This window comes from Microtus ochrogaster, unplaced genomic scaffold (assembly GCF_000317375.1).
Source record: "Microtus ochrogaster isolate Prairie Vole_2 unplaced genomic scaffold, MicOch1.0 UNK7, whole genome shotgun sequence".
Classification (NCBI taxonomy): Eukaryota; Metazoa; Chordata; class Mammalia; order Rodentia; family Cricetidae; genus Microtus; species Microtus ochrogaster.
In genome coordinates, this window is record NW_004949105.1 from 7,792,161 (window position 1) to 7,818,998 (window position 26,838).

Sequence of the window (26,838 nt, forward strand, 5' to 3'; positions counted from 1 at the left end):
CTGGGGATGGAAACTCAACTGGAAACTATGGAAATCAGCTTGAGAGTCACTTTAGAGAAAGCTAAAAATGGGTCCTCTTCTGAACGGCCTGGGAGTTTCCCTAAAACACCCCTATTCAAACCCTGCATTTTTGTTGAAGTTTATTCTCTAAGAATAGTGATAATGTGTAGACATAAGAAGATCCCCTAGAGAGGCATGAAATGTCCAGACTTGATCATTACTGCCCTGACATGTTATTTACAGCGAGGCCAGGAGTGAGTCTCACCTCATTTTTCAAGGTTACAGTTGAACAGAGACATTTCAAGGGTGGGAGTAGGCAGACAAATCACACAGGCGATGGGGCAGAAGGCACAGTGGTTTTATTTGGCAATCAACCTTAGCAGAAACGCCATGAAAATCACTAGCCATTCCTCTGAGTCAATGCCCTTCCCACCGACAACTTCTGCTTTCTAATTACTGTTTTATAAAATAAAATAAACTTCCAAGTTCATCTCACTTGAACCCCCAAAACAAAAGACACAGAAAACAGAGAGTTGAGCAACATTAGATTTGTGATATAGATTCGAATTGTTTCCTGTGTTGTGGCAAGGTCATCTTTACACTATTTTAAGGTCGATGGGGAAATAGATGTCTCTTCTTCCATTTCCTCTTTAGTGAAGCGAAGCATCCAGTGGGAGCAACTAATGACACACAAGACCTAACGCACAGGAAGCAAACGCCACGAGAGACGCATGTGCAGCTCTGTGAAGTGCAATCCTCTGTGAGGAACCCCCCTGAGGCACAGTTATCATGGTAGCATGTATGTGCCTTGTATGAGGCCAGATGCTATGAACTCTGCTTAAACCTCAATGATTACAGAGCAAATAAGGCAGATCTTCCTGCAGGGCTGCATCGCAAGAACTGCAGCAGCAGCAGCAGCGGCAGCATGCAGTGAGACTGGACATGGGCACAGTGCATTCATTCCTCTGCTACAGATGCGGCCTGGATGTGCGGGTTTGGTGGGCGTGACTGCAGTTTCGCATTAGGCATTAGGTGTCCTTGACGTGGGGTTTACTGAGAGTGACCACAGTTTTGCATTATGGGTTCTGTGTGCTCATCAGATGGTGTCTGCGATAACGTTTTACAAAGCAACTGAGCGTTATTACAAAATACACATGTGATCCAAAATGAGAGGATGCCTTCCTCCCGTGAAAAAGACGTTGGTAAGGTTTGGGAAACAATAGCACACTTGACCTAAACCAGGAAAACCTCAATAGTCGGCACTTTTCTATCCAATTATTTGAAGTTTAAACATTTTAAATTAAGTTTATTTTAAAATGACCAAAGTTGAACTTCTAAGTATTTTTGTCTATGACTAGTTCAAGACACCTAAATTTAAAAAACAAACAAACAAGCAAAAATTTCCATAGTATTAACTGGAAAAAAGAAGAGTCTGTTTAATGTGAAAAGAAAGATAAATCCTGAGACTTTGCAGGAATGTTTCAGTGACTACAGATATGAATGAACCCTCTTCTCACTGCGGAGTCCGAAAGTCCTCTTCTGAGGAAATCTTCCTGCTTTCTGAACCAAGATGAGAAGCAAGGGCATTGGCCATGTTGACACAGACTGCAGAGCACAGCCTTCTGGGTCCTGTCTTTATGACTACCGGACTACGGGCTGTATTTCTCGTAATCCACATGATAAGTTTTGGTCGTGGTTGTCCGTTAAATCTCCTGTTTTGGACCAGTTTCAGTGAAGCAAACTAAATGGCTCCCAAGGAAAGTTTGGGCGGTGACTTCCCCATCTTTTGATATTTCCAGCTGTTCATTTTTCTCGTGGAGGTCCAGGAGAAAGGAGGGAAGGGGTCGCAGTCCAGGAAGTGGGGGTCACAGCAGTTTTAGGGCCCCAAAGAAGGTGCCATCTCCGTCTCTGGAGATCTGCGCGTTCTCTCGAGGTATTGCGAGCTGAATCTCATCCCCTTCTTCCAGTCTTGCTATTCCTAGGAGAGAGGGAGTTGACAAGAGTTCTCAGTGGTCGCCACTAACCGGGCACATTACAGGAAGCTATCGTATAGCGTCAACGTGAGCATTCACGCTTCCCCCACAATGGACCTCTCATATGGATTGCTTATAACTCTGTTAGCTTTCAAATTAAGTAAAATGAGGAAATTAGGAGAAGAAACAACAGATTCCAGCAGACGTGTGTCCACTTTGCACAGAGAGGGATTCCGGTGGCAAACATCAAGGTCACGCAGGTCAAACCTTGTTCTTGGAGAGACAATCATATCCTCATGGGTGGTGGTGGCTTAATTTCGCTACTAAAGAAAACTCTTAATAATATTAAAAATATGAAATTATGCATATGTATGTGTGTGATATAAATAGATAGATAAATAGATGATAGATAGACAGACAGACAGTCCTAACTACACCCTTTTGTAGCTTGAAAGAAGCCTAACATTATGGGAGCCCCTTTTTATTAATTTTATTAGTTATTATCGAGTAAGAATGCGTGATATGTATGGACACAGGTCACAGCACGCATGTGAAGGTCAGAGGGCAATTTTGTAGAGCTGGTCTCTCCCTTTCCACCTTTTCACAGGTTCTGGGATCAAACTCAGATTGCCATGCTTGCATGGCAAGGGACTGAGCCATCTCACTAGTGATTATAAGTTTAAACCTGCTACACACTGAGTTAAAATTCAGCCCAGGTCACAGAGTGAGACTCTGTCTCAAAAGGCCAAAAATACACAAATAGCTAGAAAGTAAAACCCTTATTTAATTTCAATCTATACTGTTTAATAGTTTTTCTCTGAACCCAGGTTTCTGGTTTGACAGTTCCTTCCTACCATCTATACTTTGGATTTCCTTAAATGACCATGGTTATCTTTATGATCAAAGGAAAATAATAAACTCCTTGATGATAGAGATGCCTGTTTGTGCCTAGTTTATAACAATGTATTCTGTGGCTTGGAAGTGTGAAATCCTGCACAGGAACCTCAATCTGTCTTGTCAGGTAACCAACACAGACCAACAGGGCTCCACAGACATGCTGTACATGGTGCTTATGTGTTTCAAAACTGGCAAAGCATGAACAAATCATTTCCCTTATGAGTGTACAGGTGTGAAAAGAGATCAGAGCATGTGTGTGGCGCAGATCTGTGGCTGCCCTGGATATTGGCCATGATGTACTACTGTGGCCAGGGCTACGGCAAACACTGCAAGCTCTAGAAATGGGTGTACATGGGCTATAGTCTCCTATCTCAAATCCCAACCCTGAGTTACCGGCTACCTTAGTTCTTCTTGGCTGTAAAATCAGCTGTGGCATTCTTTCCTATGAGAAGCCTATTCAACTTATTAACATATTAATTGCTCATCCTCGTATATACAAGGTTCCTCAATGCCATGCTGGGTGTCTCCAGCTCACCACCTGAGGTTGTGCAGGTTCATATGACAAACTCAGCATTAAAGTAACAAGCCTGAAACTTCTTGGAGCTGGTTCTCATGCACAGCGCTGACCTGCTGATGCTGATACGTATCTTCAAGATCAAAAGAGTTACCCTATAAAAGTAAGGGGCCTGGGGAGTTCATCGGAATACACCCACAGGAAGGAGCTGTGAGGAAATTAAACAATTTGGAATGTTTTGGGAGTGTTAACCGAGACATTTTATAGCAAGTAGGAACAACAGAGTGAAGAGGCTTTTTTATTCATAAGTATTTTTGTAATATCAAAATGCTGGTCAGCAGTGGGCACAGACGCCTATGAAAATGAGGGACTTCCAACACGACAGACTTCCTCCTGACCACTGACATCACTGGAGGCTGCAGATCTGGTATGGCACGGCCTCTGGGACAGAGCTGTGTTCTCTTCTGCTTCCAGCTGATTTATTGGGCGTTTGTTTGTAAAGGCCTTTGAAATACTTTAGAGGCATTTCACAATCCTGGGTTCCACGTGGCTGTTTGCTTGTAACCGTCCGAGACTAAAGACATTCTTTGGGTTCTGAATAGATTTGTCAAGACCAGTAGAGAGAAATACACGCGCATAAGAGGAAAACAGTTTTCTAAAACCAGCGTCAATGAATTTGAAATGAAATGAAGAAAATGCTGGCAATTCCAGTGTGGACAGGCTGGAACTGATAGTCTACCTTCCTACCTGCCCCCCTGTTTCCCTGAGCTCAATGCAAGGCTGCTGCTGTGATTTTGTCTTCACAACTAGCCATGTGCCCAAGGACACCTGTTTAACTGTGAGAACGAAGCCAGCCATTCTGCAATGCGCCCTTCCTTGCGCTCAGGACTGACCAGAGTCATTATTTCCTCCACACGCTACACCGTGGGGCCAGATGTTGCTGTAGCTGGAGGCTGGGGCACTTAGGAGCAGCTGTGCTACTCCTGCAGATCGGATTTTCCCTGATGAGAAGGTTACAAGAGTTAGGAAGCCTGACTGACAGGTGGTGAAGCAGCCAGAGACCTGAGCAGGAAAAGGAAGCCCAGAGGTGTCTCAGGTCTTTATCTCTGACAGTGCGTGGACATTGTTTCTGTTGCTGGTCTTATACACAATGGAAGAAAAGCCACCTTAGAATGGTCCCTCTGCAGCTGTGGTGGCCTGCGCAGGACCAGAAAAAGACTGGAACCCTCAGCTTTGCTTCATGGACTAGGGAGGGGCTCATGAAGCTGATGGGGGGTTCCCCTCTGTATGCTGTGAATATGTTTTATTGCCATTGGTTAATAAAGAAGCTGCTTTTGGCCAATAGCTTAAAAGAGTGAAGTCAGGCAGAAAATCTGAATAGAGATGTAGAGAGAGAGGGAGTAGGTGGAGTCCAGGAGACGCCATGTAGCTGCCAACAGAGACAGACACCCTGGAACTTTACAGGTAAACCATGAGTCTTGTAGTAAAATAAAAAATAATAGGAATAGGTTAATTTAAGATATAAGAGTTAGTTAATAAGAAGCCTGAGCTAATAAGCCAAGCAGTGTTTTAATTAATATAGTTTCTGTGTGATTATTTCAGGTCTGGGCAGCAGGGGAACAACCAGCCTTTGCTGACATGAAGCCACAGCTCTTCCTGAGAGACTATCTACAGCTTCTGGAGAAGGGGTGTCATTTCCTTCAGTGGTGTAACTACTACAAAGCTGCCCAGAATCCTGACCTCCCTCCCACACTCATGATGCAACTGTGATTAATTCATCTCAGTGGGCTAACCCAGAAGGAGACAGGAAAGCAAGAGCGGGCTTGTTTAGAAGAAGAAGGGGCATCGGAGGGGAAGGTGGTTAAGGAATTGCAACAGTGAAAAAAAGGACTAAAATCATTACAGACATGCACAAATTCTCATACAAGAGAAGAAAAATAAGAATTGCTTGAATGTAAAACTCTGTGGCATTCCTTCTTAATTCTTTAAAACACATTTATTTCATTTAATTACTTTTCATGTGTATTGGTATTTTTCCTGTGTGAATATATGTGTACTATGCATGGACAATGCCCAAGGAGACCAGAAGAGGGTGTCAGGACCCCTAGGAATGGAATTCCAGGCAGTTGTGAGCTGCCATATGGGTGCTGAGAATCGAGCCTGGGTCCTCTGGAAAAGCAGCAAACGCTCTTCTCTGCTGAGTTCTCTCTTCAGCCCTAATTCCTTCTTAATTTTTATAAAATGGTTTGACCATAGCGATATTTTCTCAGTTAACACAGACTATTGCAAAATAAACACCACAGTCTACAACAGAAGGTCTTTCCATTAAGATCACAAAGCACCACTATTTGGAAAATAGATACCCCTATCACCGTCTACCTTGTTCTGCTAAGCAAGTTTTAGGACAGCTACCTACCAGCTGAGTAGCAGGAATTGTTGGGTAGTGTTCTTGGCATATTCTGAATACATCGGAACAGGGTCACCAGGCTCAGCTCGTCCCCAAAGACGTGCACTTTTTTCCTCTGGATGAGATGCCCCATGGCAAAGATGGTATCTGTGTATAGAACCTGAGGAACAAGCCAGGACGTCATCAGATGTGCAAGCCTGTGAAAACGCCAGACCAGGGAGGCCGAGGGAAGAACTGGCCCTACCTGGCTGTAGATGAAGAAGTAACCCGTTTGTTTCACCACGATCTTGTTCTCTCTCTCCTCCAGAGCGCTTCCTCTTTTAAAGCTGAGAAGCCATGGAACAAATGTGTAAGATCCTGCAGTAGAGAGAGTTCCCCGTAAGAAAGCAAGCTGAGCTGGGCGGGGGTGGCGCACACCTTTCACCCCAGCACTTGGAAGGCAGAGACAGGCAATCTCTGTGAGTTCAAGGCCAGCCTGGTCTACAGACTGGATTCCAGGACAGGATCCAAAGCTACAGAGAAAACCTGTCTCAAAAAACCAAAAACAAAAAGAAAGCAAATCAAGAAAAGCAGTTTTCCCTTTTTTTCTTCCACCAAATTTGAAACAGCACACCATCTATTCTTAAAAAATATAAATGGAAGAAGAAAAAGGACTCTTCTCCCTTGGGCTATCTGCCACCACATATTTTAGCATGGGCAACCTTGGATGCAGGTGCCTAACAGACCTCACTCCACAGGAAGGTCTGGCCTTTCATTCCTTGTTTTGTATACTGGCTATTTCCTTATAAAGGCCAGTTTGGGTGGGGAGGCCAGGAGGAGAGAATGGACAGCCCTCTGCACAGCACACGTACAGTAGCATCTTCCAAGCAGTAAAAAATGTAACAAAATGTGTCTGGAGGAAGTAACTCTACCCCTGACCTGGCAGTAGAACACAGCTAGGAAAGGCAGACATCCACTGAGATGTACCCTGTTCTGGGAAGGTTCCCAGAGCCCAACAAACACGCTGGAGGGAGTTCTGTTCAGTCCAGGGACATTTCCTTAATCCTATCCAGAGTGACAGGAAGACGGTGTGCTCGCGGCTGTCCTGAAGGTAGACAGGAAAGTTAGACAGAGCAGTCAGCAAGCGAACCAAGCCACTGGGCCAGAATGGAGCAGGGTGCTTCCTAGACCTCACACCCAGGGAGGAAGCACCAGCACCATTTCCGAGGAAAAGCAGGAGTGTGCACAGCTGCAGCAGGCAGACAGAGGCATTAGGCTGGACCTCCATGCCAGATAAGGAGAAGAGATAGAAATTAAATGAAGGGAAACAATGGGCAGAATCAGGGGGACGGCATAGAGAGGACAGAACAGTAAGCAATGCCGTGCTGTGAGCCTAAACATGCCAGAACATTCTTGCACAGTGGGAAATAGTAGTGAGTCAGTCTTAAAACCTTACCCCTGTCAGCCAAAAAAACAAAAAACAAAAAACAAAACAAAACAAAAAAAAAAAACCCAGTGGGGTGGGGGAGTCAAAGGCCAACCAAATGAGTCCCAAAGAAACACTGTATTCACATTTATATCCCTGTGTCTGTCTCCCAGGTTCAGCCATACTGTGACAAAGGACAGGGTACCCTTCTTTTCTACAGCCACATGGTATCCATTGCTTCACAGCCCACATCACCATCACCCATCCCTCTGCTGATGGACGTCAAGTTGCTTTCTTGGCTGCTGTGATAGGAGCTGCCATGAACTTGGGAGAACAGGTGTCTCTTTAGCATATTGATTTAGTTTTCTTTATCTACAAACCCAGAAGTGGGATTGACTGCTAAATCATACTGTAGTCCTACTTTTAATTTTTCGGGGGCCTCCACATTTTTTTCTACAATGGCTGTACGAATTTATATTCTCAATTAAAATAAGGCTCTTACCAGAAAAAAGACTAAAAAGAATTACATATTTTCTGAAAATTCTAAAGAAGTTAAAAAAAAAACCCAAAACATCAGTACTAAAACAAGGCAGATGCCCTTGTGAATTCAGGTCATCGTGAATATGATTAACAGGCGCTAAGTCAGCTCCTCAAGCCAGCATCACTATAGACAGATGGGGTGGGGAAAAGATGCTGGGGCGGCTGGGGGACGTGGGCAGGGAGGTGAGGGTGCTGTAGGTGAGCAGATAGGTACGGAATCATCCTGGGTCCTCTTTGAATTCAGCCTGTCTGGGTGCACTCACTTACTGGGGTTTCTTCTGTTGCTCCCAAGAGCAGTGTGCCCCAGAGGACTGATCACCACACTTTCTTCTCAAGGGAGAATTTCAAGGATTTTCTTAAAGGGAAATCCCTCCATGCTAATGAAGATAACAGATTCAAGAAACAGAGGTCCTATCCATTGGAAATAGTAAAGGCAAGTGCAGTGATATCTCATTTGTATTTTAATAAATAAAGCTTGCCTGAAGTTCATAGAGTAAAGCAGCCACACTGATCAGCCTTACAGACCAGGCAGTGGTGGCACACACCTTCAATCCCAGTAACCACACTAGTTCTCCATAGAAACCAGGTGGTGGTGGTGCATGCCTTTAATCCCAGCCATAGAGAGGCAGACAAGATGGGAGGAGACGGCTCACACAGAGTCTCATTCTGAGATTCCTGGAGGCAGGATCACCATTTCTGACTGAGGTAGAGGTAAGAGCCAGTGGCTGACTGTTTTGCTTTTCTGACCTTCAGGTTGAACTCCAATATCTGTCCCTGAGCTTTTATTAACTGTGCTACAGGCCAGTCCACTTTACTGTTCACGTGCAACATAATCCCAGTGAAAATTCTGTAATGAGTCAGTTTTTATTTTCTTAAAATGACATGATGTATTCAAAGTGTTCTTAAACACTCCATGCTGAGGAACCTAAGGAAGAATTAATATACAGATGGGCATGGGGCGTACATCTCTCAGTCCCCAGCCTGAGAGTTCAAGGACAGCCTGGTCTATTGTAGCATGTTCCAGGACAGTCAGGGTTACATAGAGAGACCCTGTCTCAAACAAACAAACAAACAAACAAACAAAATTGTTGCTACAGAATACAAAAACTGATTATGTAGAAGTGGGTTACTTTCACGAATTATTTAAAATTCCAGGTTACAGCCCATCACTGTAGCAATGTCACAATGGCGTAAGCTTGAGACCGGTCACATCATGTACACAGCAAGAGAAGGGAACAATGAATGAATGCATGGTTTTTGCATCCTAAACGGAATGTTTAAATTTCTTCATTCTTATTCAGTTCAGGGAATGATGCTGCTTGCATGGAGCTGCATCTTTCCACATCACGTAGACAATCCCTCACTGATATGCTCTTCCCAAGTACTTCTGGGTGTTTTTAGTTGACAATTAAAGCTAATCACCCCCCAACAGCTGACCTTTGGGCTCTGTGCCAGCAGGAGATGACAGTAGAGGTCAGATAATTAGGGTGAGGGGAATGCTCAAGCACAAAGCCCATTTGTAAAGGTCAGGGGGAACAGCTGCATTTTACTTCAGGTTTCTAGTGTTTATGATAAATAACTATGAAAACTAGGATGATGGAAAGCATTTGTCAGATTGACTGCAGAGACAGCAGGACAGACTTCATCAATGTGGTGTGTGTATAGATATAGAGATAGATAGATGATAGATGGATGGATGGATGGATGGATGGATGGATGGATGGATGGATAGATGGGTGGGTGGATAGGTGGATGGATGGATAGATAGATGCATGGATGGATGTGTGGATGGGTGGGTAGATGGGTGGATAAATGGATGGGAAGATATATGTATGTATATATGGATGGATGGATGGATGGATGGATGGATGGATGGATGGATGGATAAATGGGTGGTAAGATGGATGGATGGGTAGATGGATGGATGGGTGGATGGATGAAAAGCAACTGAATAAACACTTATGCTGACAATGTCACAATAAACCACAGAAGAGTCTGCGGTGGGTGGGGCACGTCACTTTCAGAATCAACATATTATGATTTCCAAACTGTCTAATTTTCAATAATATGTCAAAAGGCACACAAATATATAAGGAAATCATGAACCAACCACAAGAGAGAAAAACCTTAACAAAAACCATCCCTGGAAAAGGCCAGACACGGAACTATTGGACATGTTTATGCAACCGAAGGAAACCGGGATGGTGACATATAAACAAACTTCCAAAGACTTCCTCAAATTCTTCTAAAAAAAAAAGACAGAATAGTCACTAACTCATGATGTGGAATCAACCTGGTACCGAAGCCAGAAACCACAGGAACTCCATACCACACACTAATCATGAGTGTAAGTCCAGCACTCCTGGCCATGATGCTAAGATCACGGGCAGGACTCTTATTACTGCTGCCCAGCACTGCTCTGGAATTCTAGATCAAACAGCTAGGAGACAAAGTGAACAGAAGAAAAGGCATCCAATTGGAAGAAGTAAAGTAGAACCATTTATATTCACACAAAACAGGGATCTAGGGAACTGATATCAAACCCACCAGAACTAACTAATGAATTTAACTTAGTTGCTCCACAGAGTCTCTTTCTCCAAGAGGGAAAAATGTGGACTTGAATAATACAATTCCATCTTTACAATCATTTGTTATACACTGAGTTCATGTCTTCCCCAAACCCATATGCTATGTCCTACATCCCAGTGATGTTGGGAGGGAGGCAGAGCCTCCATGGGTTATTATACCAGAAAGGTTCAATCCTCACCATTGATTCTGGTGTGAGTTACTCTTGACTCTCCTACCATCGTGCAAGGTCACAATTAAAGGGAAATGGAGGAGGAGTGAATCTGGGGAGGGGGGAAGTGGGGAGATGGGAGAATTGGAGGGAGGGGAAACTTCAGTTGGGATATATTGTATGAGAGAAGAATTAGAAAAAAGAAAATAAAGAAAAGACAGACACCACAGAGAACAATTGTATGTTTAACAGATCTCCTGGCAACTGGCTTTAGACTTTTCTAGCCCCCAGTGTTGTAAGAAAACAAACTGTTGTGTAAACAGTCCAATCTACGGTTATTTACTATATCTACCTGAACTAACACTGAATTCAAATAAATAAAATGCCTAAGAATAAATTCACTCAATATATTAACATGTGTGATAGAAGTTATAAAATATTGCTAACCACAGGAGACATAATAAATGAGGAGATGCCACACGTCCATGGAGGATAACCCTTTAGTGTCACTAACATGGCATTATTAAGTGATGCTGTCCAGACAGTCAGCACAGCTTCTTGACCAACGCAGTGGCTCTTTCTCTACCTGGAAAAGTCCACCTGAAGTTCATTTATTATTGACAAAGATACTTGAGTGTTGTAGGGCAAGTGCTGCTTGTTCGTCCCAGCTGCCCAGAACCAAAATAAGCACACAGAAACTGCATTCATTAAAACACTGGTTGGCCCATTTGCTTTATTAATCTGCATATTGTCACATGGTAGTGGCTTGCCAAGAAAGATTTGACATGTCTTTCTTTGGTGGCTCCATGGTGTCTTTATTTTTTACTCCTTCTTTTCTTCTTTAAGCATTTAGTTTTGTCTTCCCCACCTACCTAAGTTTAGCTCTATCAACTAGGCCAAAGCAGTTTCTTTATTAACCAATGAAAGCAACAGAAACAGAAGGAACTCCTACACCACTTGAGTCTCTGCAACAGTCTTTAAAAGGACACGCCATGTTGAAGAGCTAACTCTCGAAACTTCAGAATTTAACAAGAAGCAACAGTAGGCAAAATACTGTCATGTTCTGTCACAAGTGTAGGCTTATAACTCAAAAGAATATTGAGTGCAGAAATAAAGCCACACTTCTAGTCCCAACTGGAGCTCTCCAAGGGTCCACGCCTGTGCAGCCCTCTCAACAAGTGATGCTAGAGTAACTGAATATCTAAATATTATGGGTGATGTTGTGCCACTGTCCAGAATATAGGCAAGACTGACGAAAATGATCCAGTGACTTCAGAATAGAAACAAGTGACCTGAATGTGAACATGTATGGTCATGAGGAAGAAGCAAGGGAGTCAACCCTACTGCTGAGTTTGTTGACATATTCAGCAACAGTAATGTCCAAAGCATGAGAAACAAAAGAGAAACCAGTAAAGAAATTGGATTTTATCGATTTAATATTTCTGACCAATGTAATAACCCAATGGCTATAATTCCAGCACTCAGGAGCTATCTCCAGATTCATGACTAGGCACTGCCTCAATAAAATAAAAGAATAAAAAACAGATAATCCTCAAAGTAGGGGAAAATATTTGCAAATCAAGCACTTTTTAAAGAGTTTGTCATCTATAATACAGTTTCATATCTCAACAAGATAAAAAGAAAAACAATTTCAATTAAAAAGTGTAGAGATTCAAGAATTTTGAATAGATACTTTTTAAAAAGATAACCAAAAATTCAATAAGAATTTGGAGTGATGCCTAAGACCAGAACTCTTTTTTTATAAATATTTATTTATTATGTATACAATATTCTGTCTGTGTGTATGCCTGCAGGCCAGAAGAGGGCACCAGACCTCATTACAGATGGTTGTGAGCCACCATGTGGTTGCTGGGAATTGAACTCAGAACCTTTGGAAGAGCAGGCAATGCTCTTAACCACTGAGCCATCTCTCCAGCCCCCAAGACCAGAACTCTTAAAGGAGATGTAAGTCAGTACTAAAATGAGGCCTTTCATAGGAAAGCAACAACAACAAATAAATCACATTTTGGTTAGCCCCCTTCTACTCATTCATCCCCCATGTCTGTGTTTAAACCATATCTTGTGGTTATCAGGAAAAACCTGTAGAACTTGTTAAAATATGACTTTACATCAACCCAAAAGTCAATGTCAACAGGTAACTCTCCCCTCTTCGCCACTGCCTACCTGACCCTTGCATTGATGCATTTGAAAAATGCTTTGACTTGTGGCTTTCCTCTGCTCTGTAGCTACAGAAATGTCATAAAGCTTTCTATATCGGAGCATTTCTCAGGGCAACCTGAATCTGGGCTTCTGGTCCATCGTCACTCAAACATGGAATAAGAATAAATGTGAATTCCTTTTGAGCGGCTTTGACTAAGCAGATCATAGTCATAGCCGAAGGTGAGCAAATCGGATGAGAATCATCCATCTCTGGACTCTCCAGCACGAACGAGACTTCACCTAAGACCCCAGTGACACACTAAGCAATGAGATAAAAATATGTTATCTGTTTGGGAAAGACTCGCTTGCCCCTTGCAAGGGGCAGTGGCTTGTGGGATGCCCTTTCCTCTCACGTGGGTCTGCCGGACTCCTCACTAAGGTGCCAGTGCACGCCACACTTAGATACCCTTCTCATGTATTTGTTTCTGTTCTCGGATGGCCTGCCAAGACCAGCCAATGCAGGCAAAAGGCCACGAAGTTCTGACAGTGGCCCAGGTCTGCATCCCTGTGTCTATAGCATAAAGGCACAGAAAATACAATGTTTTATGTGGGTTTGGGTTATTCCCCCTTTGACAAATGTGAGCAGCAATTCTTTCCCAAGCACTGTTTTAACGGCTTCAGTTCTGAGGCTGTTCTGGCTTGAGTTCTACTCTTAGGGACTCAGTTGTTGATTTCTGAGGCTGTTCTGGCTTGAGTTCTACCCTTAGGGACTCAGTTGCTGATTTCTGAGGCTGTTCTGGCTTGAGTTCTACCCTTAGGGACTCAGTTGCTGATTTCTGAGGCTGTTCTGGCTTGAGTTCTACTCTTATGGACTCAGTTGCTGATTTCTGAGCTCTGCAAACATGAAACAGAAAGCTATAAACAATGATAATTTTCAGATGGTCTGGTATTTGTTTGGCATTTAACACCATTAAAATTATGTAGAAAAGTATAAATGGCAAACAGCACCGAGACTCACCACAAAGGTCAACCTGTACTCATTGGCCCTGGTCACCAAGTGTGGTCTCAAACTCCAACTGTGGCCCAGGACTCAGAAATCCCCATGCCCTGCCTACCAGCCACCCACTAACATTCTTTACCTATTGATTTATGGGGTTTCCCTCTTTTTTCTTTTCTCCCCATTAGTAGTCAAACGTCATCAAAATTAAACGCATGCATGTTTTCTTCAATACAGACATTCTGGTATCCTCAGAGGTCCAGTCATTGTATGTTCTTAGTCAGTACATGCAGAATGAACAACTCGATCAGCAGAGGAGTGGACGGCGTGGTACATGTAATGGAATTTTTCTTCAGCAGTAAGTTAAATGAAATTTTTACATTCACAGGAAAATGGATGGAACCAGAGGTCACTGCCTTAAGTAAAACACAGACCCAGAAAGGCAAAAGATGCATGATTCTGGCGTGCGTGTGTGGCATGTATACGCAGTCACGTGTGCGTAGGTGTGTGTGCATGTGTTCACATGCATGTGAGTATGCATGTGTGTCAAATGTATGAGGCTCCAAGTGAGGAGGAGAAGGAGGAGGGCTATAGGAAGGGAGAGGAAGACAAGTAGAGACACGGGGGGCAAGAAAATAAAGGGAGGAGGGAGATCAAGCAAGATGGGGGATAAGGCAGGAATAAAAGGGTGACGGCAAAGGACAATGACACACAGGACACACATGTGTCAAAGTCACTATGGAGGGAACGCATCTCTGCGTGCCCTAACGAAAGGTTAACTGAAGAAAGACATGCAGACCAGATGGATCATTCCTTTCTTGAACGTTTTTGCTCACCGATTATTTTGCATGCTCAAAAGCTGTGACATATCAATGTTCCCCAAATATTTTACTTTTCAGGCTGCTGCCGCATGCAAGAGTGGCCCGGTCACATGACTCTGTGAAAAATGGGACTGAAAGATTTTGCTGGAGCAGCGATGTGATAAAGAGTCTGCAAAATACTGGAAGGAGCAGCAAGCTGCTTCCAAGGGGTTTATCGACAGAGCCCTTGTGTCAAGACTTTCCTCTGGGTCAAAATCGTGGGTGGAGCCATTTGGGAAATGGGGTGAAAAGTGGATTCTTGTGTCTGACCACTATTAGAGAAAATACTGTTGTTTTTTTTTTTCTAAAATTAAAACTAGCAAAACTTCAAGGAAGCAAAAATCAAATTGAAAGCATGCCACTCTTAAGAGTAAATAATCCATCATCAAGTACTTGGTGGACATGGAGAATGGATGAAACTAGAGCTTTTAGGACATGGCAGCCTCCTTTCCATCTCCTAAGGATCCCCGGCCAAGGATCACAGACGGACACACGAAGACAGTCATGTGTCTCTGCACAAGCCAACACTGCCCCGGACAATAAAAGCAAAACTCAATTTTCTCCACTCACTGTGTTATTACACTAGTCCGTGTGTTTATTCCCTAATCACTTTGAAAAGGCTCATGTTATAGGAAGCCTGTAGGGTGGCTGATGGCAGCTGCAGTTGAAACACTACGTTAGACTTGAACCTTACAAGCGTAAGCCACACTGGACTGAATCCTAAGCAGACACAGAGCAGGCCGGTCATTACCTTTTCGTATGGTCGGCGTGGCACTGTCTGCAATCAGTTGCAGACAGTCTTGAGTGACTGAAAAGCAAAAACACAAGGTTTTAGTCATTGGCAGAAACAGCAAGGCCACAAAGGAGATGGGGATGCTCAGCCTACCTCCCCAGAAGCACTAAGTTTCTCTCAGCTTACGGAATGGTACCCTTAAGAGTCTTGGTGAAATCTGCCCACTTGCCGGAATCTAAACACCCAGAGTTACTGACACCCGAGGTGATCCTTCCGTGTTTTAGGAATGCAGTGAAACAGCCATCTGTATCTTCCCATCTAAGCTCCTTTGGAATATTTCTAAGGCAGATTTATTCATTTTTCTGTTTTCTTTTTATTATATTTTAATATTTCAAACAACTTCTAAATTTAAATATATTTTGATCATCTTCAACTCTCCCAATTCCTTCCAGATCTTCTTCCCCTTCCTACCCACCAAACTTTAATTTCTTTCTCAAAAAAACAAAACAACACACACATAAACTTAATACAAGAAGATCCCTCAAAAATGAAGAAACAAACTAAAACAACACCCAAACAAAGAACAACAACTACAAAACAAACAAAAAACACACCAACTTTAACCAAATAAAAGAACACACACACACACAAAAAAAAAAAAAAAACAAAAAACTATGGAGACCATTATCTGTTGGCAACCACTCCCGAACATGAGGTCTGCCCCAGTGGTTGATAAATCCCGTGTCACTTGGTTGAAGAAAACAGATCTTCCCTCACCCAGCAGGGATAAGTGACAGTTCATTGTTATTTTTTTGCCTTTGTGGCTATGTATTCATTCATTAATTCATTCATTAATTAATTCATTCATTCATAGATTCATTCTTTTTTAAAAAATATAACAAAATAAAATATAATATGATAAAACAAAAGCTATCTAATTTAATTTAGACAGGACAAAACAACAAAAGGAAAAGAGACCAAGAGAAGGCACAAGAATCACAGACCCCCTTGCTCGCACACTCAGAAATCCCTAAAACACCAACCTGGGTGCTGTGATGCTGAGGACCTGGTGCAGACCTGTTCGGGTTCTTTGTTTTTCGTACACTTTGTATACTTGAAGAGTTAGATTTATGAGGATTTCTAAGATAATTCTCATTAAAGATTCTAACATTAAATGGAGAACTGCTCCCAGAAATATGACTTTTGCCATGACTGGAAGAGAAATAACTGTCAGAGTTTACTGAGTGATTGAAGTAGTAAATGCCATGCCAAGCCTTGTTATACTGGGAGGCTAGCATTAGAGAGTGTGGGCAGCTTGTTCAGAACCTCAGGGGTGCCGGGGATGGGACCAGAGTTTAGAGTCTGGCTAATTCTATAGCCAAAGTCAAGTTGTTTTTGGCAGAATATTTTGAATAGAAGGAAAAAAAAGCACCTTAAAAATACAAAATAAGAGTTTTGTAAGGCTGCACACACAGTCCGTGAGATCCCCTGGAATCATCAGGTCCAACCACGCATGTCCAAGGAGCAAATAACACCGCTAAATAATGGAAATGGCCCAAAACAGAAGCAGGGCCTTTCTCTTGATGTGTAAGGAGAACAGTGAGACACAGTAAAGTCCTGTGCAAGTGCAAGTCCTAAAGCTAAGCATGCATTTTAAAAAAAAGTATTGGAAGACAGAAGCTGCGTGATTTCTATGCATCCCATGTCAGTCCAGGCTGCATAGTGAGACCTACCCTCTCAAATAAAGCTAATAATAAAACTTCTTATTCAGATATATTCATTGTACACTGACTTCCATAAAGTAATGTTTTCTTCAGTGTATGATGTACTCTGACAATATTCAGCCCTTGTCACCCTCTCCTATGCCCTCCTGTGAGCCCATCTCCTCTTCCCAATTAGCCCCCATTCTGCTTATGCACATATGCTGGTGTGTGTGTGTGTGTGTGTGTGTGTGTGTGTGTGTGTGTGTGCATTAACACTGTATGTTCCACACACAAAAGAAAATATGGCATTCATCTTTGCGGGGGTCTGGCTTGGTTTTCTCAGCACGATGATCTTTATTTTTGCCTCTTGCATATGACACTATTTTGCTCTTCGTGGCTGAATATAACTCCCCTGTATACATCTGAGCATAAGGAAAGTGTAGTTTAGAATTCTGCTGTAGAGGAGGTCTTTAGTCTGATGGAAACAGTACTCGATGCCCCCGTCTTCTTGATGAACGTGCTGGTTGTGTTAGGAACTGGTCATGGTTAGGGAATGCTTGCCACCTCTCAGTGTTGAATCGAAAATGTTCTTACATTTGAAACTTGATAAAAGTAATAATGAACTAATCTTGGGCTGTCAAGCACAAATTGTTAAAGGGCAATCATAGGAAAGAATATTAAGAAATCTTCCTTTGGTATTTAAAAGTGGAAATACAACATTAAAATACAATTTCCTTATAACCGCAAAGCGTGTGTGTGTGTGTGTTTCAACACAGGGTTTCTCTGTGTAGCATTGGCTGTCCTGAAACTCCCTCTGCAGACCAGGCTGGCCTCAAACTCAGAGATCCTCCTGCCTCTGCTTCCTAGTGCAAATTAAAGGTCAGCACTTCCCAGCTCTAGCCTCTATTTCTGTTCTTGGACCACTCTGATTGCCCCAGGGATAGCAAAGCCACTGGAAGGCACTGGGGCTTAGGGAGTAGCAGCCACACACTAGAATTGCTGCAGAGAATTGTTTGTTTTGGTCTTTTTTCCTCTCCTGGAGATGAAGGTAACCAGGCCTGTGCTGGAAGGGGTGATGGGAGAGGGTTCGCTCCCGTGCGCAGCTGAAAACGTGGAGACACTCGGCAGCAGACTGAGTAGCTATGAATAAGGGCAGCTGGGAAGAAAGGAAGAACGGTGTCTACAGCCCTGGAGCCCAAACTACAGAGAATTCAGGCAAGTTGCACAAAACATTTGAATTTGTTGTTAGTTTGCCCACAGGTTGTTCTTAGGTGGTTGCTGTTCATAAGGGGATACCACAGGTTACAGGGGCAGCGCTTGCGTCAAGGGAGCGTACACTTGCCTCACACTGGAAAGGGGGGTGTTAAACAAAAACAAAGGCAAATTGCTGAATTTCTAAGCTTTCCGTTGTTGTGGTAGTGCTGAGTGTGTGTGTGTGTGTGTGTGTGTGTGTGTGTGTGTGCAAGACACCTGAACGAAGCAATGCTGATGAAATCTTTACATTTCTACTCTGCATAGAGCATCCGCAGAGCAACACTGTCTGCAGCATGAGCACTGTTGATCTTAGCAGAATCCACTCAGACAACCCAGAACATGCTAGAAAGCCACTGGTAGAGCATGACCTAATTACTGAAGCTAAGGAAGGCCAGATGCGTCGACTTCCTACTGCAATCCCTCTTCCCTGGCTGTCTCTGGTGTTTGTGTCCTGCCTAGCATATCTGTTGAAACCTACCACCAACCTGGGAGGAAAAGATCATCATTTAATTCTAGCCAAACCTAGATACAACTCAGCTATAGCCTACACATTGAAAAAACTTTATCGGGTAGCATGAGAAATCTAACCCCTTTAGGAAAAAAATTATTTCAAGAACTGCTCCCTGGAGAAGAAAATCGGCTCCCAAGCTGGCAATTCAGTAACAGCTCCTCAGCTGCATCCACCCAAGTGTGTGGACTCGTCAACGGTGCTTTGTCTAGAGAAAGTCTTTGGGCCCTTTGAATACATTTATTTTCTTGTAAAAGATTTGAAATCTATCATTACATTTTCCCAATTCTTTTATGAGAGTCATCCAATACAGCTCTTATTTTATAATATCTATAGTTGGACAGCAAAAGATTTGCTGCACAGTGAACCAAACTCAGGTGACTGTAGTGTTTCCCAGCAGTGTAGATACCGAGCCACAGCATTTTAAAGACACACGTCTAGTGAAGGAAACAGATTCTGGTGACAACTGAAAGTCATCCACAGTGCTGTACTATGTTCTTCATGGTCTCAGCACTTCGTGGATTTAACAAATACCTTCTCCTCCCGTACAACCGAAATTAAATAAGAAGCTTAACCTAGTTTCCTTCTCAGCTAACCTGGTGCTACTCAGTAAAGTCTCTCTGAGCCACAAGAAGATATTTCTTATGGTCTACTTCTGGAAATTATGTCATAACTATATACAAAACCAGGATAACTGACCCTCAGATTACAATTTAGATCTCAAGAGTACTTACTCATTATCTTTCTAAAAGGCAAAGCGCACTAGTGAAGAAAATAGTTTACAAACAAAATTCCCGAAGGATGATCACAACTGCCCCACTTAGTATCGGTGCAAGGAGGGCTGACACTCTTCATGTCAGGACTCTGAAACAGGCCTCATAGGGAAAGCCTGTTTCTATGGATAAAACCTCCCATTGGCAATATAACATCTACATGCTTTTTAGTTGAGAGAATTTGAAACTCATGATTTGAAAAATGAAGGAAGTCACTAACGCCTGCTGCTGTTTTCTGTGTCGGAATCAAACCCCTTGGAGCTGAGTCTGGTTGGCTGTCGGTTACTTCAACAATGCTAAGTCTAATGTCAAAGTAAGTAATGTCATTGTGGATGGTTATGGCTGGTTCACGTGAAAAATGTCACACGTAGAGCTTTTGTCCTGCAACATAAATTTTCCAGTGTGTCATGACAATACTTTGGCAATCACAGGAAGCACAGAGGAAAGTCAGACTTGAAGGGGAAAAAAAAACACGGTGACAGATGAACACCCACATAACTTGGCACTTCTTCCTGCCTATAAACACGAACAACTCAGGACATTTTTCTGCATCCTATTTCACTTGGTTCCCTTAAGTTAGACTGTTGAGTACATTTTCCAAGCCTATATAATCCTCAATCCCAACTGAACAATTCTTGGCCATGGTTGGGGTAATTGCAGAAGCTATCTATTCCTGCTTATGAAGTAAAAGTCTGTATTTGAAAATAATTACTGATTCCTCAAATAACTAACTGGTCTTGTTGTTTTCGTTATTGCCAAGGAGACAGACATCACGTGGTAGAGTCATAGCACACTGTCGGTGTGGAGATCACACAGTTTCTATAACTGAAAAGCTGAACGTACAACCAGTAGATAGCGAATTCAGACACTCCTATCACTGATCTTGTAGTGTTATCAAAACCAAATAATTTTGAAACTTGCAGGTGGTTTGTAGTAAATGTAAGGAGCTCACTTATGTGATTGCTAACTTATTATTTTAGACTTTGTGGTAACTCTGTTCAGTTCCTCCAGCCGATTCTCGGCTTCATTCGGCTCTTCTAAAATGTGTTATCTCTCCTGGGAATATTCACAAAGAAATCTAGTGCAGCAGACTGCACAGAAGTGCACATATTTGTGTTTATTACACAGCTAAGCTGTAGAATTCAGCCTTCCTGTGCATCCAAAAATGAACATTAAAGATGTGGTAATGTATATACAATGAAGTTTTCTTCAGGCATAAAGCAAATCGTGTCATTTTCAGGAAAATGAATGAAGTATGACAAAATCAGGACGATAGGTGTGCCTGTTTGCTCACAGATTTGGAATCTACATTTTTACATATGGCATGATGTGTACAACACACACATATGACATATAACACACAGTCACATAAACACACATAACACAAAAGGAAATGGGGGGTTACTTGGAGAGAGGAAGGAACCCACAGTGTTGCATGGCAAAATGTTTTCTGGGACGACACAACACACATGTCTGCTTGTGGTGCCAGCTTTCTTCATTCTCCCCAGTTCAGAGCGCCCCCTCCCCGCCCCCGGCCAGCGATGGTGCCACTCAGAGTAGTCTGGATCTCCTACATAAATGGACAGACGAGACCTTCTCCCAGGACAGTCCCACACAGAGGCCATCCCACAGGCCAGCCCGCCTTGGCCCGTTCCTCAAAGTCTCTCTCCTCACGTGACTCCAGTCATGTCAATCTGACTGTCACAACTAACTTCCATGTCAGCCATCTACAGTTATTAATACAAACAACATACCATTTGAAATTATGAAAGCAACTGTTGAAATTTGAAAGCAATTATTCACACCTGAAAATTACAAAAGCTAAAACCCTGAGGAGATATTGAATGTTCAAGGGAGGTAGGAAGCCTTCCTCCAGCCTCCTGCATGGATCTGATACTCAGAAAGTTCTCTTATCTAGTTTTCAACATACTGACCATTTCCAGTATTATAACAACAGATTACATGTATGAGTCATTCATTTCACCACCATGAATGACTCTGGAGAACACACGCAATGCTGCATTTGGCTGAGCTGACTGCCCTGGCTTCTTGGCTCTTATTTCCCAAAACTTTGGGTTCAATCAGAACAGGGTTCAGAGATTTGGTTATCAGATCTGTAATCTTAATTTAAAGAGAGTTTTGGAAATTGAACAGATTCCAGCTCTTGCAACACCCTCTCACAGGGTGGGGGGAGGTAAGGGGAGTCTTAGCCATGAAGCAGAGGAGAGGAAGAAAAAAAATTAAGAGAAGAATGGGTCAAAGATCACCTAGCAGCAGCCAACTCTTCTAGGAAGGAGCCCGCCCTTGCCCGGTAGGAGGCTCAAGTTCACCTAACTGGTGGAGGTTCTACACCGCATTCCTTCACAGACATGGTGCAGCCTGCAGGTCACAGCTACACCAGAAAAGATCAGCCAACACCGGACATTTCCAATGTAGCAGATAGTACAACTTTCCTTCACTGGATGGGATTATGGAGTTCAAGAAAGGCCACTCAAAAAGAGTTTCGGCATGTCTTATTCTTAATATAAACCCTTTATCCAAGGAAACTGTCACGTTACAATATTGGGTGTTACGTTTGTGTTGTTCTCAAATTTCTAAATTTTAGGGTTGTTAAATGCAGGGCAGCGTGCTGGATGGACCCTGAACTCCCAAGTCACTTCTGGTGAATTCCCAGAGGAGTACTAGCCTGCATTTCTTCTTGGGGTCTGGTGCCACATAGTGGAGCTGCTTAGAGGTATCCCCAAGGCTCTGAATAAACCTATATAATTCAGAACCAATTCGAAACTGAGAAATCCGTATAAAAATGATTAGAAAACAAAACAAAGCAGATTGGCCCAAGTTGCCCAGTAATTATTTGGAGACGTGGTTGTGAATGCTGAGCCGCTGCGGTGTTTGCACTCCTGATCTTTCGAGCCTTGAGGTGCGTGCACCCTGGCTTACATCTCTGAGATGTTCATGTTTCCGTCACTGCTTCGCCTCTGCCACTGAAGCAGGTTTGATAAGTGTTACCCACACAATAATCAACGCAGTAACTTGGAAAGAATTTTGTCTTCCTAGAATCTAAAACAGATAATCTCCCCACAGGGAATTAAACCTGGGGTGCTGTGCTGTGTCAAGGAACCTCCACCCCCTCGGGTTCACTACGCTGCTGAGTGCCGGGACAGAACTCACTGGGCAGCCCAAGGCAGCCTGGAATTTCTGATCCTCCTTCCTTGGCTCCAGAGTAGCTAGGAGGTCAGCCCCATGGCACAAGCTCTGCTCACCAAGTGTTTTGTTTGGCAGCAAGCTGTTTGAAAGAATTCACCTTCCTTAGGCGCTAAAGATGATTTTGTTTGGATTGTGGAATGGATAGAAATCAAAGACCATGAGGGCTCAAAGCCCAGACCACTGTGGAACATGAGTAAGGAAATGGATTATGTAACGTTTTCCAATCATATTGCCTTAGATTTTTTTTCTAAAATTCAGAGTCTTTCCAAACACATTTAAGGGATTAAAAGCGAACTGTCGTCTATGATAAAGTATTTGGCAATTTTTTAATCCTGGATTTCCCCACATTTCTGTTTGTTATACTTTAATAAAAAATGACCTTATAAAATACATTAAGATTAATAAAATGTAAATTGAGATTCAACATAACTGATTAAAAACAAAATTCATCCCAAGACACTAAATTTTAAGTTTAAGTCAATGTAATATTTGCCCCCAGAGGACTCAGAGGGTTGGTAATCTGACTGAAGGTCAGGGCTGTCGTTCCCTTCTCTGTTGGGAGATCAGGCTGCAAATACCAGAGGCTCAGAAACAGGCACAGCAGTTCACATGTAAGAGCCTTGATGGACACTTTGAAAGCAAAAGGAGCTCCCCAAGGTTAATAAGCCCTGCAGAAAACAAATCAGAACAAGAATGTGTAACAAAAATTTATAAAAATGCATAGAATTTTCTCAATTAAAAAAAAAGACAAAAACTCTACTAAATACCAGTTGAAAATCCTCGTGTTTCAGATAGCCTTCATGTATATGTGGGCAACCATCTGGTAACTGATAACAAAACAAAGTTTCCTTCTTCAAAAGGATAATACAAAACAAAGTTCATACTTTTATTGTCAGGGAACACTGGCATTTCCCTCCTGAGACTCATATATACAACCTTGGATTTATGAATGTAAGAAAAATACATGTGAACAAAATATGATAGATTTATCTACATGTGTGTTTATAAAATACATTGACAATATATTATTCTCTCAATTGTACAAATTTTAATTAATTCCCCCAATTGTATCAATCTGAAATATTTGGATGCATAAAATCACACATCTGTAAAATGTGCAAACAGGAGGATTTAAAAAAAATACAGCATTACAGAACCCTAGTGTCTCTCTCTCTCTCTCTCTTTCTCTCTCTCTCTCTCTCTCTCTCTTTCTTTTTTTCCTTTTTATCCCTTGTTTCTCTGGAACTCTCTAAATAGATCGGGCTGGTCTTGAACTCACAAATATCTGCCTGCCTTTACTCCCAAGTGTTGGGATTGAAAACATGTATCACAATTCTCTGCTAGTCTTTTATCCTTAAAGCTCTTGAGATGAGTCTATGTCCTCTTTAGAACAGTGAAGTTGTGGTTTGTTTCCAAAACCAGTCTTTAGAAGCCAGAAAGGATGGCAGCGAGACCACTGTGGCATCCTGACCTGAGTACACACTGATGTCCATTAAAATGAGGACGGTTACAAACGTTTGCTTGTGACAACAGTCTGGAGGGGAAATGAAGAAAGGAGGAAGTGATAGCAACATGAGAGGAATTCACACAACAGAAGTCAAAGGATTGATGAGTTAACTGCAAAGGACCTGGAATCCTGACAAAAACCACTGGCTACTGACGGAGCCTGGGCAAATGTACTTTAACCTGATAAACCAGAGGAAACGAAAATCTTGTTGATATATATGCAACATTTCTGTACAGATTTGAAGGAAACGTAAGATTCCATAAATATTTTTACATCAATGCCAAAATTGTATAAAAATTAGGATAACCAATTGATAAAAATTAGCAAATATAAAACTGAAAATAAAGAAGATAAAACAAAAACATGGAAGAAATTTGTAATTAGTAACAGGGTCTGTATCCAAATAAATGTGAGAAGCTATTTGAAGCCAGACAAATATCAAGATGAAGGTGTAAAGATGGCTATGTGCAAAAACCTGCGTCCCGAAGACGTCAGAGAACCCTGAACGATGGAGGATGATTCTATCAGACGTATAATTCAACAGAAACAAGAGATACACAAAATACAGCAGAGTGTACGTCCTGCTTCTGCTTCACCGTAGTACAAGTACTGCTGATGATGTGAGATTATTGCATACATGATATGCAATATCATGTATGATATATGAGACGTGATATATGGGACCCTATCACATGCTCTGTAATTACCTGCTCTTATCCCATGCCTTGTGGTCTATGAACTGAACTTAAACGTGCCGTGGCATATGTGTTACTATTATACACACTGCAGTATATATGTTGTGATTTTTTTCAGCAAAAAATGAGGTAGCTCGTGCTACATACAGTAAAATTCAAATTTGTGGAAGATTTTTGAATGTAATGTAATATTCGCATACTCTTTGGCATAGTACTTAGCAGCTAGTTCAATAATTTTTGTTGTTTATATGACTTTAGTAATGTTTAACTCCGGCTATTAGGTAAAATGTTTTCATCTGAATAAAAGGTGTTAACAGCAAGGGTGTGTTAAAGTGTGCTGTTAACGAACACGGATTGCTGCTGTTTCCCTCCTGAAGCAATGAGAATAGATCTTTTTATTAAACTCCCAACTCGAAATGCTAGGGAGTGGCCGGAGAATCACTGAAGTCACTAGGGAGTGATTGCACGGAAATTATACTGCCTACGGAAGGGTGTGCGTTAGAGTCTTTGCTGCCTCCGTGTTGTGCACTCCCTTGGGAAAGGCTTCTTGACTGGGATGCAGGTGCACACGTCACTCTGCAGGGACAGGAAGAGCTCTTCCGCTGCTGCTGAGCACAGTATCTAACAGTGCACCCTTGTCCTCCATCATCTCCCACGGGGCACAAACGTCCTGCTGTCCTCACACCCTGCTCATTGGAGGACCAGGCAGGCACTTCATGCAGCGGCTGCAGGTGTGCGCAGCCCCAGCTCCTAATTGCTACACCCCAGCCGTACCTGTTTCCTCCGGATTCTCGAAAGCGCGTCTGTTCCTGTGGCCGAAGCTGGAGTTGTGGGCTCGTGCAGCTGCCGGTGCCAGGAGCTAAGAAGAGAGACACCCACCAGGTTATTGGACGTGCAGGGAGAGCAGCAGCGCGCCTGGGGCTCCCTGTCCAGCAGAGTTGGAGTGAACTCACTTTGGCTCCTGCGGGGGCCCCTGGAGCCCTTGGGGCGGCCGGTGCTGCTGCAGCCCGGTAGCGCTGCAGTTCCGCGCGCAGGCTCATCAGGTCAGCTTGCAGGGCAGCAAACCGGTACAAGGACATCACCGTGAGGCTGCTGGACAACAGGGCCAGCAGGAGAGTTGCAGTCAGCAGCCTTCCATCCCTGCAGATCCCAACCCAGGCGCACTCCTTCTGCGGAGTGATGGAAACACCCCCTACTTTCATTTCTTCTCCTTTCTCAGGGCAAAACGAAGGGCGCGGTGGCTGAGTCTCTGCAGCCTCATCCATTCCACGACGAGCACGTTGAAGGTCTGTGCCTTTGGAGTAAGTGACCACAGGGGTGGGTCATTTCCTGTCATCTGTGTCTGTGGAGGCTCCCCGAGGAGCGCTCTCCTGACTTTCTCTGTTCTCCATCTTCTGCTATCCTGAAGTAGGTTCTCTGGCTCTCCTTCCATGGATTGCTCAATCGGCCTTCCTGATTTCACTTTCAGTTTTTGTAATATTTTTCATGCCACCTCCTGCTGCGGGTGATGTGGGGCCTCTGACACGGCTGGGTGGAGGGAACTTGGGGTTCAGACTGGCTCACTCCAGACAGAACTTTTAACAAGAGGCTATTGAAGGTGCTTTCCCTTCTGCATATTCTTGAGAACTCTGTCTGCTTGGGCTGCATGGTTCTAGGGAAGGGGAAAAGGACACCAAAGGCCCACTGGTGTAATAAAAAATAATTAATGTGCAAGTCAGATAAGCTCGGTGCTTGAGCAGAAAACTGCAGTTGGCAGGACAACGAAGTTAACAGCTCCCCAGTGGGAGAGGAAATGAAGTGCCATAGAGCGCTCTGCGCTCCATTCCAACTTCTCCGCTCTTTTTGACAGTGCAATAAAGAGCCTGCGAGTGATCTATTTAAGGCCACACTGGGGGCTCTTTAAATGCAGGGTGGATTACAGGGAAGCGTGGCTCCCCCTTTTGCCTTCTGAGGCTCAGTGTTTGAGAG

General features: G+C 43.0%; 1 protein-coding gene across 2 annotated transcripts; it reads right to left on the reverse strand.

Moving 5' to 3' along the window:
• Window positions 1-396: 396 nt before the first annotated feature.
• Window positions 397-26,449, reverse strand: Tnfsf13b (TNF superfamily member 13b). Of its 2 annotated transcripts, XM_005366304.3 has the most exons (6): window positions 25,824-26,449; window positions 25,645-25,729; window positions 15,242-15,298; window positions 6,036-6,148; window positions 5,801-5,951; window positions 397-1,978 (listed from the first exon to the last, which is right to left on the reverse strand). In XM_005366304.3, the coding sequence occupies exons 1-6, from the start codon at window positions 26,133-26,135 to the stop codon at window positions 1,866-1,868; spliced, it is 831 nt and encodes a 276-aa protein (XP_005366361.1). In that variant the 5' UTR covers window positions 26,136-26,449; the 3' UTR covers window positions 397-1,865. The 2 variants fall into 2 exon arrangements, with proteins under 2 accessions (XP_005366361.1, XP_005366362.1); XM_005366305.2 differs by lacking the exon at window positions 15,242-15,298.
• Window positions 26,450-26,838: the final 389 nt, after the last annotated feature.

What these genes read in the sequence shown, in the direction of transcription:
- Tnfsf13b (XM_005366304.3), bottom strand. Translation starts at nt 26,135, where the DNA reads ATGGATGAGGCTGCAGAGACTCAGCCACCGCGCCCTTCGTTTTGCCCT. An exon ending in CACGCCGACCATACGAAAAG is followed by an intron (nt 6,149 to 15,241) that starts GTAATGACCGGC and finishes TCTCTACTGCAG; the next exon opens with GATCTTACACATTTGTTCCA. An exon ending in ACTTCTTCATCTACAGCCAG is followed by an intron (nt 5,952 to 6,035) that starts GTAGGGCCAGTT and finishes CTTGTTCCTCAG; the next exon opens with GTTCTATACACAGATACCAT.